We start from the raw sequence: 12,158 nt of genomic DNA on the forward strand, positions 1-12,158 counted from the left end.
TACTTTGTTGAGAGATACAATCTGCAAATAAATTGCACCCATTCTAAATATATAGTTTGATTTTTGACACATGTACATATTATTCTTAACAAGGTGTTACTTTACAGTCAAGATACAAAGTATTTCTGTCAGCTCAAAATTATGTCTCCATTCCCCAACCTAAACCCAGTCTTTATATGTTCAGAGCTGTCATTTGATTGGAATCCTGTAGTATATATCTCTCTGTCTGGATTCTTTCAGTGTAATTAATTAATAATTTCAAAATTCAACCACATTATTGTGTTCATACTTTGTTCCTCTTCTTGCTTAGCAGTCTGTGATACATCAGAATTTGTTCATGTTACAATTGATGGGCATGTGAGTTTCCAGGTTTCAGTTATTTACATAGAACTGAGGAGTGCAGGTCTAAGCCTTTACATGGGCGTGTTTTCGCCACTAAGTACCCAGTTGTAGCGTTGCTGGGCCATATTTATAGTGTGGCTTCATAGAAACTGCTGAACAGCTTTGCAGAGTAGTTGTTACATTTTCCATCTCCATGTAGTCGGTGAGTTTCTGCTGCTGGTCTTGCCACCATTGGCATTGTTGAGCCTTTTCATTTTAGCTCTGCGGGCAGGCATGTAGTGCTTTTAGTTGTTGAGAATTAATGGTGTTGTACATCTTTGAATACAAGATTTTGTTGGGGGGGTATTTCTCTCTCTCTCTCTCTCTCTCTCTCTCTCTCTCTCTCTCACACACACACACACACACACACACACACACACACACACCCCTTTTATTGGCCCTTTGTTTTTGTGTTTTGTGGTGTATTTTCTTCACAGATTATAACACCTTTGTAATTCTTAGGTTCTGGATAGCTTCCTTTGTGAACTATAGTACTGCAGATGTGTTTTCCCAGTGTGGCTATCCTTATCAGTTATCTTGTGTTGTTTTGACGCCTCCCTCCTCAGCAGTCTCTGGTAGTTCCTTTGTTTCCATTAAAGTCATGTGGCCAGCACATTGCATACATGTACTCGGAGGCCTACTACTGTTAGTCATGGTCTTTTATTAAGGCCTTTTATTAAGCAGGATCAGGAAGTATGTGTGTATTTCTCTTAAAAACAGACAAGTAAGTCCTAATCATTCAGATGTAGGATTTCGTGGCTTTTACAATTGTATTGCTTTCTTGTGCAGAAAATTCTAGTGCCTCTTTACATTATTACAGACTTTATATTTAGACAATATTATTACTAGCAAGGTGTTAGAGTTTGCATGTAAAATGCCCTGTACAGGCTCATGTGTTTGAAAACTTGGTCCTCAGCTGGGGACAGTTTTGGTGAATTGCAAGGTGTTTGGCCTTTTGACATTGTAATTCACTTTAACAAATTACCAAGTTCATTCCAGAACCAGGCAATTGAATTACAAACAAAAAAAAGCCTTTTACAGTGTTTTAATGAAGTTTATGATGGAGGAGGCATGGGATGGAAGTTGGGGGGCGGGGACATGCTGGAGGCCGGGGGCCTGTTCTTGTGTAGGCCAGGCCATCTTGTTCCGCCTGCCTCAGCCTAAGCAGCTCTGCAATTAAGAGCATGCGTCACTGCTCTCGGATATGTTGACTATGATTCTGTGTTGTACCTGTATCCGGCAGATTGGACACGCCCCGGATGGGGAGCTGGGCTGTAGAGCTTCGCTGTAGGGCTTCACGGAAGGAAGTGGGTCACTGAGCGTGGGCCTAGTGGGTTCTAGCCCATCCTTGCTTCCGGTCTGCTCTCTGCTTCTGGTCTCCGGTCGGATGTTTGTTTCTTCCTTGCCATTGTGAGCTGTACCCTCGAACTGTGAGCCAGACTGAACTTCTTCAGGGTTCAGGTGTTTTTCTGTCTAGTCTTTGTCATAGAAATGGGAGAGGCACTAATGCACAGGTTATTGAGAAGTTAAATCTCTTTGTAGTATTTAGGGTATGCCTTATTTGGGATACATCTGTTAAATCTGGTCAATAGGGGTTTAGCTAGTTACTGTATTTTAAACCACCAAATTAATACATGCATGAATTAATCCGTGTCATTCTGATTTAAGTATTGGGATTTCTTTTCAGTTTTGTAAATATACAAAATGTGGTTTTAAGACAGTTTACTTTTAAAAAGTCTGGCTTCCATCTTTTGATTGCTCTGCCTTGTTCCTTATAGACCACATTTATTTTTCCTTCTGCTTTTATCTGTATATATGTGTACTTGTATATTTACACATGTTAAATGCATATGTTGGGTGTATATGCACATAAATTTGTGTGTGATGTTTTTCATACATAAAAGATGACCTTATATTTCACATGGCTTTTTAAACGTTTTTCTTACAGGTTCTTACATTCCATAGCAATATATTGAGAGATTTCTTAGGCTTTTTTTAGTTCCATGGTGTTTCATTGTTTGACTAGACCATGCCTTCTGTGCATGGGAATTTAGGTTATTTCAGTGTTGTTCCTGCTGTAGAGCTGTGGTGAATGACTGTATACTTGTTACATTTTTTAGTGTGTCTTAGAACAAGATATATCTGAAGAATAGGGCTGGTGTGCCAGAGGGTCAAGGCTGCCGAGGCTAGGCAGTCTTGTGTTGTTGCTGGTGTGTGTGGTGCCTGTTTGTTTTCCTTTGCTTCTTTAGTGTGTATTGCATAATTTTTCTCCAGCAAGATAGGGGAACTGATGGTGTGTCGGGTTAGTTTTAATTTGTATTTCTCTTGTGAAATTTAGGCATCCTTATGAACTCCTATCTCTATCTCTTCCTCTTCCATCACCCTTACCCCTTGTCAGCCTCTTCTCTATTTCTCAGTCTCCACATTTTAGGGGTCAAAGTTGAATATGATCTATCTGATAATGCTGGAGACCAGAAGTGTTTCCAGTTTTTGACCCCCCACCCCCAGATTTTAGGATATTTGCTTATACATAGTGAGCTATCTTGAGGATGGCAATCCTATCTCAATATGAAATTGGTTTGTATTTCATGTAATGTGTACAGGAAGCTTGAAGGTAATTTTGCTGGGTTTTGTGTACCTGTGTTTTTAGTGAAACCTTTATGTGAGGACAGCTGTAGGTGCCCACATAGCCTGTGCTGGTGCTTACAGACTCAGATCTGGGGCATTTCAAATTCTGGAGTTTTGAATTAGGGATGCTCAGCCTGCAATAGCATTTTGTTTATGATATCAAGTATAATAATTTTCATTTCTCTTTTCAAAACTTAATGGGAGTGGGGCGGTGGTGGCATACACCTTTAATCCCAGCACTCGGGAGGCAGAGCCAGGCGAATCTCTGTGAGTTCGAGGCCAGCCTGGGCTACCAAGTGAGTTCCAGGAAAGCTACACAGAGAAACCCTGTCTTAAAAAAAAACAAAACAAACAAAAAAAAAATACAAAAAAAAAAAAAACCCCATTAAGGTTTTTTAAAAATCCATTGAACAATTTGTATTTAACCATTTGCCCAATGGAGGTGTGTTGATTGTCTCCCAGTTTTGGCAATTATAAGTAGTCCTCTGCAGACATTTTGTGCTGATTTTTATGTGGGCACAAGGCTTTGGTTAAATACCAGGGAGTGTTGCTGCTGGATTGTGTGGGAAAAGAATTAAAAGAGAAGAAAGGAAGGAAGGAAGGGAGGTGATGGTAGTGGAAGAAACTAGTTTAGCCTGGCCTGACAACACAAGTTTTTAACACCAACTTCTTGGAGAGCCTAAGGCAGGAGGATGGCAAGTTTAGGTCCTGCCTAGGTAACTTAGTGAGGCATAGCACTTGCCTAGCCTAGCCTGTGTGCTACCATAGATTCAGTCCTCAATGAAACACACACACACACACACACACACACAGAGAGAGAGAGAGAGAGAGAGAGAGAGAGAGAGAGAGAGAGAGAGAGAGAGAGAGAGAGAGAAATAAAACCCGCCTCTGCCAAACAGTCCTCAAGATTTTCTCTTGTATGTCCACTGACAGTGAATGAATCCTGCATTCCACAGCTTACTGGCATTTAGTGGTGTCATTATATGGAATTTTGTCTTTTCAGAAACGTGTGCCTAGTATGAACTTTTTTTATTCCCTGAAGTTTTCACAGTGACTTGCCATGTTGAACATCTTTTCATATACTTGTCTGTCATCTGTATGTCTTCATTTTGGTGATACACTTTTCTTTTAATCAGATTTTTGTGTTGTTGAGTTTTAAGTGTTCTTTCTATGTTTTAGATAACATACTTTGTTTGTTTGCAGATGTCCTTTGCAAACTTTTTCCTCATTTTTCTGAATTGTTTTCTCATTCTCTTGACAGTATCTTTCCTAGTGTGAAACCTTTCTATTTTAATGAAGGCCACTGAACATTATTTCTTTGATGGACTCTATCCTTGATCATTAAAATCCCTTACTTGAGATTATTTAGATATTTTCCTTCAGATTTGATCTTTATATTTATGTCTATGATCCATTTTGAGTAAATTTTTGTGAGAACGGTAAAGTCTGTGTCCAGCAGCACTGGATACCTAGTTGTTGTGCACCGTCCTTTGAAAGACTGCGCTTTTTTCATTGAATTGTCTTTGCTTCCCATCCAGATGACTTGATTATCTGTGAGGGTCTATTTCTCCGTTTTCTGTTGTCTGTGTCTCTGATGTGTTCCTCTGTCAATTTGTCTGATCTCACACTGTCTTGATTACTGTCACTTTATATTGAGTATTGAAGTCTGGTGGGTTTCAGCTCTTCAGATTTGATCTTCTCTTTCCATACTTTGATTTACTTCTTGTAAACTTCAGCATCAGGCTGTCTAACGAATAGCAACCTGCTGGATTTTTGTTTTGTTGATGGTGACTGTATTCAATCTTAGGTCAATTCTATTGAAATATTGTCGTGTGTCATAATCGGCATCAGTTGTTACCTTGGCACACCTGGAAAGAGGGAAAGACCTCAACTGAGGAATTGCCCCCTTGAGTTAACTTCCGGGTGTGTCTGTGGGGCATTTTCTTAGTTGCTGATTTATGCAGGATGGCCCAGCCCGCTGTCTCTAGGCAGGTGGACCTGGGCTGTATGGGAAAGGTTGCCGAGCAGGCCAGGGGAAGCAAGCCTCCGTGCTCTCTGCTGTAGTTTGTCTTGAGCTTTTGCCATGGCTTCTCTCGATGTATCAATCCCTTTCCTCCCTCAATTTGATTTTGGTCAGTGTTTTATCATAGCAACAGAAAGCTAATTAGAACAGCATATTAGTATAAAGAAGATTGGTAGCTTAATGAAAGTGTGAAAATCATGAAATGTAAATCTGTGATAAACATGAGGTGCCTTTGGCTCTTGGTGTGATAAAAAAAAGGTATTGAAGGGATTTAGTAATGATGTCCAAAAATGTAAAGAGTAAGCATGTAGAAGTACTAGATCTGTTTTGCATAACTTCAGAGATTAGAACTAGTCCTATAGAATCTGCAGAGATAAAGATTAAGAAAAATTTCTGATAATCTGAGCCCTCTAGAAATAGGAATAGCTGTCACTGGAAACCTTGGGGACTAATTTTTTCCCTGTTAAATTTTCTAATAAAGAACTTGTATGATTAAATAGTGTTGTTAGACATTTTCTTCTGTAAGATTAGAATTGGATTAAATATTCCTTTCAAAAACACAGCATTTTATTTGGCTACTAACCCACTTATAATATTGGTTTTCAATTGTTAGCCCCAATAATTTATACCTCAGATTCTTTGTAATGTCTCCTTACTGTGTAAGGTAAAACTTATAATGAACATAATCTGCCTCACAAGTAAATGTTCAAGAAAAGTGAATATACCTGAAAGTAATTTAAAACTCCACAAACACTGGATCTCTGAAATGGAAGAAACCTAAAACATTTTCCTAAGTTAGGCACAGACTTATTAGTTATCACAACTTGGTCTTAATTGAAATGATCCAGTTGTAAATCTTACTCAGTTGATAAATTCTTAGGTATTACTAGAAAAATATTAGTGTGTTTTATTATGGACTGCATTGTTGTTCAATATGCTTTGAAATTTTTACTAATGTTATTTGAGAATTTCATGTAATATATTTTGATCATGTTCATCCTCCCTCAACTCCTCCCTGTAGCATGAATCCTAATTGGTCTAAATAAAAACCTAGCACCAGCTATGGGGTAAATGCTAGAAGATCAGAGAGACAAAGGAACAAGCCATAGCCACCTCTCACCTCACCAACTCCTCAGCCCAAAAGGAAACTCCTGTCTCCTCCCGCCTTATATTCCTTTCTCTGCTCAGCCATATCACTTCCTGTTTCCACATCCCTAGTGCTGGGATTAAAGGCCTGAGATCCCAAGTGCTGGGATCAAATGTGTGTGCCACCACTACCTGGCTTTGTTTCTCTTTTAGACTCGATCAGTCTTGTGTAGCCCAGGATGGCCTTGAACTCACAGAGTCTGCCTCTGCCTCTTGAGTGTAGGGATTAAAGGTGTGTGCTACCACTGCCTGGCCTCTATGGTTAACTAGTGGTTTAGCACTACACTATGATTTTCAGGCAAGCCTTATTTGTTAGATCACAAACAAAATATCACCATACCTCCCAGATCTAACCCCATTCCACCGGACCTCCCAACCCCCCCCCCCCTAACCCTCTCGCCCCCTCTCCCATCTTAAACCAATCCAGCTTGTGTTGGGTATGGGGCTTGTTCTGGAATGTTATTGATACATCAGGGGCACACTATTAAAGAAAACGGGCTTGCTTTCTCCCAGGAGCAACCAAATGCTAATAGTTTGTTAGCTAGGAGTAGCCTTCATGCTCACCTTCCCTATTCCACTATGGGATTTAGTTTGGCTTGAGTTTGTGCAGGTCTTGTGCATGAGTGGAAATTGTTGGGAGTTCATATGTGCAACTGTCCTGTTGTGCCCAGAAAACACTGTTTCATTGAAGCTATCAACCACCTCTGGCTCTTACAGTCTTTTACCCCTGATGTTGAAAAAGTCCCTGACCCTTAAGGGGAGAGATGTGATATATAATTGTCCCATTTAGGGCAGAGAGAGCACTTTAATGTTTGTTTTCTTCACTTAGACCAGTTCTGGGTCTCTGTTAATTGCCATATACTGCAAGAAGACGCTTCTCTGTGAGGGTTTAGAAATGTACAGATCTATGGGTATAGCAATAAGTCATTAGAAGTCATTTTAATGCTATATCCATTTAGCAGAATAATATAATCTCCCTTTGGGCCTGTGACCTATCTAGCTGCAGGTTCTTGGCCTCATTGATAGTGCTAGGTATGAGTTCCGCCTCGTGGAGTGGGCCATCAGTCCAATCAGAAAAGTGCTTGGTTATCCCATAGCATTTTTGTTAGTATTGTGCTAGTAGGCATATCTTGCTGGACGGGCCATTATCGTAGCCTACAGGATTCACAGCTGGGTGAGACTGATGATTATTTTTCTCCTCTAGTAATATGCAAAGCGTCTTCCAGCACTATGAAAGCTAGCCATTAGGGATGAAGCTTTCAGTTTAGTACCAGCTAGATTTCTTCATGTTCTGTGACTTGGGTGTGTGGTGTCTTCAGCAAAAGAATCTTAACAGGTTCTGATCAGGGTAACTATATCAATAGCTTTTACATTTTTTAAATTTTTGAATAATCTGGTCTGAAGTGTTTGGCCTAAAATATTGTGGTTGCTTAACAGCATTCCAATATGAATACTAACTTTAGAGATACGATAAAGTATAAGAAGGTTATGCTTCTAACGAGTATGTTTGAGATTTAAAGACGATATCAAGCCATTCTATTAAGGAAATTGAGGAAGCTGAGAGAAGACCATGCTACATATGTGATAAAGGAATGGTGTGCCTTACAAGTTATAAGCTAATAAGTAGAGAAATGGAGGAATAGGGTATTCTTATTGTCTTAGTTAGGGTTAGTGCTGTGATGAAGCACCGTGACCAAAAGCAATTTGGGGAGGAAAGGGTTTATTTGGCTTATATATCCCAAGTCATGGGTTCTTCCATTAAGAGAAGTCAAGGCAGGAACCCAAGCCTAGCAGGTACGTGGAGGCAGGGGATGATGCAAAGGCCGTGGAGAACTCTGCTTTCTGGCTTCCTTCTCACGGCTTGCTCAGCTTGCTTTCTTACAGAACCCAGGACAACCAGCCCAGGGGTAGCCCCACACACAAGAGGCTGGGCCCTCCCGCATAATCATTAGTTAATACCCTACAGGCCTACCTACAGCTGGATCTTAAGGGTCATACTCTAATTGAGTCTCCCTCCTCTCAGATGACTCTAGCTTGTGTCAAGTTGACTTAAAACCAGCCAACATATTTGTAAATAAGCTAAAGCCTCAGTGCTATCAAGATAATTTCCTGTATTATGATTTTTTTAAATGGAATGGTTACTATATATTGGGAAAAGACATAATCTTCTAACTTGAAATTCTACCACATGTTGAAGCCTGAGTACAGACTGTATGACATGTAATAGAAATTCTGTGTGATCTCTGGGCAGTTGGAGTTGCATTGAAAAACATGGGCAACTCAAGATTAGACAGTTCTAAACCTATAAATATGAACTGTTTTATAACTGGTGAAATCTATTGATTATTGTATTTCCAGTTCATAATGTGATCTAAATAACGTGACATACAGGATTACAGATTATCTTGTGTGTTTTGCTACTCTGTAATTCTTGTTATTTACATTAGTAGCTGGGTTTTGTGTGGCACCTTAGAAAGTTGGTTGTTGTATTCAGTATTTTGGAGGTAATTTCTTGTTAAGAAATACTTTCGGTATGGGTGTATGCTGTAGATTCCGGGGGTTTAAATCACAGACCGTTCAGTCGTTGCCTTGGACACAGGTCCGTTCTTCCGGTGCTCCACAGCCTGCACTTCATGCTACAGAACTGTCTTCCTTGTCCTCCCTTTGCCATCTCACAAACACCATTTCCTTATTTCTTGGTCTTTGGTAAATTTCCCCGGCAGAAGTCTGAGCTACTTCTTACATTTATCACATTGCATATTCTTATATAGTCCTTTGTCAGCCTGTGTTGTCTGGCAGGCAGACATATAATGTGATTTGGAATTAATGTTTGTAAGGTATACTTAAGTATAGAATTTAGAGGGATTCTTTAAAAAGAAAACTTTAAAGAAAAATAATTTGTGTTTCAGGCAACTAAGTTTTATGACTAGAAGTACTTGGAAGTTTAAGCACTTAATCTAACTGACAGTCATAGTGTTTAGATGATTACATAAAAGCGGTAAGTCACTGTGAGGGGCTTTGGTCATTTCCTCGCTCCCTAATAAAATGTGGTTTGGAATCATATAAAACAAGGTATTCAGTTGAATTATTAAATTGCTTTATAAATTGAAATACTGTTTTCCAATTTGGAGTGTAGGTTACTATTAAGCTGAATATCCAAACCCTAGTATTTTATAGTATTTTAGGTATAGTATTAAGAGTTAGTATAATAATTGTGTTTAAACATCATTTGCTTTAACCAAAATAGGGTTTTTAAAAAGTCTTTTTCAAAGCTTTTATAAAATTATTACAATGATTTTGAGTTCATCCTTTAGTATATAGGAAAGTAGCTGTGATTTAGGGCATCCGTTTTAGATGGTTAAGAGTCTGCTCACTGGTTTAATCTTTGAAAGTTGGATTTTGTATGTGGTCACTTTGCATCTTTCCATTGTACTTTTGCCATTTTAAACTGGTTTTTACCCAGTGGATTTTCACATAGAAGCTTAGTATGGAGTAGAACATCAAAGTATTGGGTTTCCTTGCATTTTTAAAAATGTGTGAGCTACTTCTTACATTTATCATATTGCTGTTCTTTAGAAAAATCAATTCTCTTCATGGGGCTTCATGTAAATGACACTTAGAGATCATTCCCCCCGAAGCAAAGCTGAGTGAAATGGAAATGCTGTGTACTCAATAAGGGCCTCATATCGTCTTTAACATACGGTAACTTGAATTTTGTTTATAAATGTCCTTTTTAGAAAGAATCTTCAAGAGGGAGACATAGAGACAAGGAAGACATAAAAATTGTTAAGGAGAGAACTCCAGAAAGTGAAGAAGAAAATGTAGAATGGGAGACTAACAGAGATGGTGAGTTTGAAAATCTTTGCTTTGCTTGTAGAATCTTAATTATTCTCTGGCCTAGTGTGGGTTTTGAGATAGCTTTCAACTGTCATCTTCAAATTGCTTCAGAATTATCGTATTGATTAGAACTGAGTTATCGGGCAGAAACAGGTATATAGTAGCAGGTCAGGGCAGAAAAGGAGGTTTACACCACCTATTTCAACTTGCTCATTCTTTATCCCCCACTTCCAGAACTTTATTGTATCCTTTGGGACTTCTTCCATTTATAAACTTTCAAGTTCCGTAATACTAAGTTTTAAAAATTTAAATCTAATCTAAATTTTTACAGAAAATAATTTAAATGTGATTATTAAAGTTATATTCAAGAAATTGTTGGCTTTAAGTTTTCAGAAGAAACTGAAGTTACATAATAATTCAATCTTGATCTTTATTTATGAAAATGTAAAAAACCATTTTTGACTCATTGTCTTGCCAGTTAAGCGTCAAAAAAATCTACCTCTTTGATGTTCTGGTGAGTGAGTACTCTAACCAAGGAATCAGTATTTTTGAATGAATTTTAATATGACATATATTCACTGAAGAGTTTTAGCTTTAAGAACTTCAGTACCTTTTCAGTGTAAGCTGAAAACAGACAGTGCTAGGCACTACAATATGTAGGCACAGACTGTTGTCTGTGACTGCAGATAAGCTTGCAACAGAGCACAGCCCTGCCTGTCTGGTTACATACTGCTTATGAGTTACTGTGGCTGAGTGTAGTCTTGTGACAAGGACCTAGAGCTCACAAGACTAAAGTACTTGTCACTGCATTTCAGAATGTTATCGGAGGATGCAGCAAGACTGAGATGGAAAAGTCCTCTAATTGCCTTCCGTGATTAGAAATCTGTACTTATTGAGGGAATTACCAATACTGTCTTTGAAAAAGTTGTTTCTAAGAACATACAGGGATTTTGCTTATGATTAATTCATTGAGATTTTATACTACCTCTTCTATAAAAATAACAGGAAAAGTACAATATCCTGTTGCGGTTGACAAATTATTTAATATATTGAAGGATTTATTGCTCTTTCATTCTGTGTAAGAGGTCTTTCTGTTACTATATAAAAATCAATATATTACATTGATTTTAAAACCTAATTTCCTTCTTTCTCGTCAATTTAGGGCATTTATTATATGCTCTTTTTCTGTACCTTTGGTTTTCTTGTGTGTACATTCCTTGTACATACAAGTATTGGGGGGTGTTGAATGAGAATGACCCATAGGTTCATCTATTTGAATGCTTGGTCCCCAGTTCGTGGAACTATTTGGGAAGGATTAGGAGGTGTGGCCTGTTGGAGGAGGAGTGTCACTGGGAGTGGACCTTGAGATTTCAAAAGCCCAAGGCCATTCTCAATTAGCTTTCTCTGCCTCCAACTTGTGGATCAGAATGTGAGCTCTCAGCTGCTGCTCCAGCACCATGCCTGCCTGCTGCCATGTTCCCTGTCCTATGATGGGTGTGGTTGTTTTTCCTTCTTGTTTCCTAATTCTTCCCTTATTTGTTCATCATGTAGAACAACATTAAAAAAATAAAATAAACATATTACAGGAGAGGACAAATGCATGAAAGTACTTTGATAATCTTGGAGGCAGATTCACTATCCTAAAATAAACTAAAACCCCAAAGCCACAGAAGATTTGAATATATGAAAATTAAAAATGGGCTTATAACTAAATGAAGAAATTAAAAGTAGATATTACACCAGAAGAAATATTTGACATATGTAAGCATTAATAAAAGATACCATATAAACATATAATGAACTGTCACAAATATTAAAGAAGACAGTCCAACTTTAAAAACTGATGAAATTTTAAATAGATAATCCTTAAGAACTAGAAATGGCTAATAAATGTTCAGATTAACTGCAGAGAAAGGCTCATAAGAGCAAAGATAGAATTGTCTACCCATTAGTTTCACAAAAATGAAAATACTATTGTTTTTAAGTGGTAATTTCCATTGGTAAAGTTGTTTGTGAGTCCAGTTTGGCCATGGTAAAAACAGGAATTATATGTTGATTCTAGCAAACCTAGTTTGAGAAATTTCATAGAGAAATATTTGCACTCCTGAATCAAGACAGTTGACCATTGCAGCCCTGTGTATAG

General features: G+C 38.2%; 1 protein-coding gene across 8 annotated transcripts in view; it reads left to right on the top strand.

The window, feature by feature from the left end:
• Nucleotides 1-12,158, top strand: part of Zc3h13 (zinc finger CCCH-type containing 13) — a 72,846-nt gene that overhangs the window by 21,235 nt on the left and 39,453 nt on the right. For all 8 annotated transcript variants that reach the window (XM_076545395.1, XM_042285179.2, XM_042285180.2 and 5 more), the window contains exon 5: nt 9,916-10,024. In XM_076545395.1, the coding sequence (XP_076401510.1) occupies nt 9,916-10,024 (109 nt within the window). The remainder of the gene's footprint in view (nt 1-9,915; nt 10,025-12,158) is intronic.

This window comes from Peromyscus maniculatus, chromosome 9, assembly GCF_049852395.1.
Source record: "Peromyscus maniculatus bairdii isolate BWxNUB_F1_BW_parent chromosome 9, HU_Pman_BW_mat_3.1, whole genome shotgun sequence".
NCBI lineage: Eukaryota > Metazoa > Chordata > Mammalia > Rodentia > Cricetidae > Peromyscus > Peromyscus maniculatus.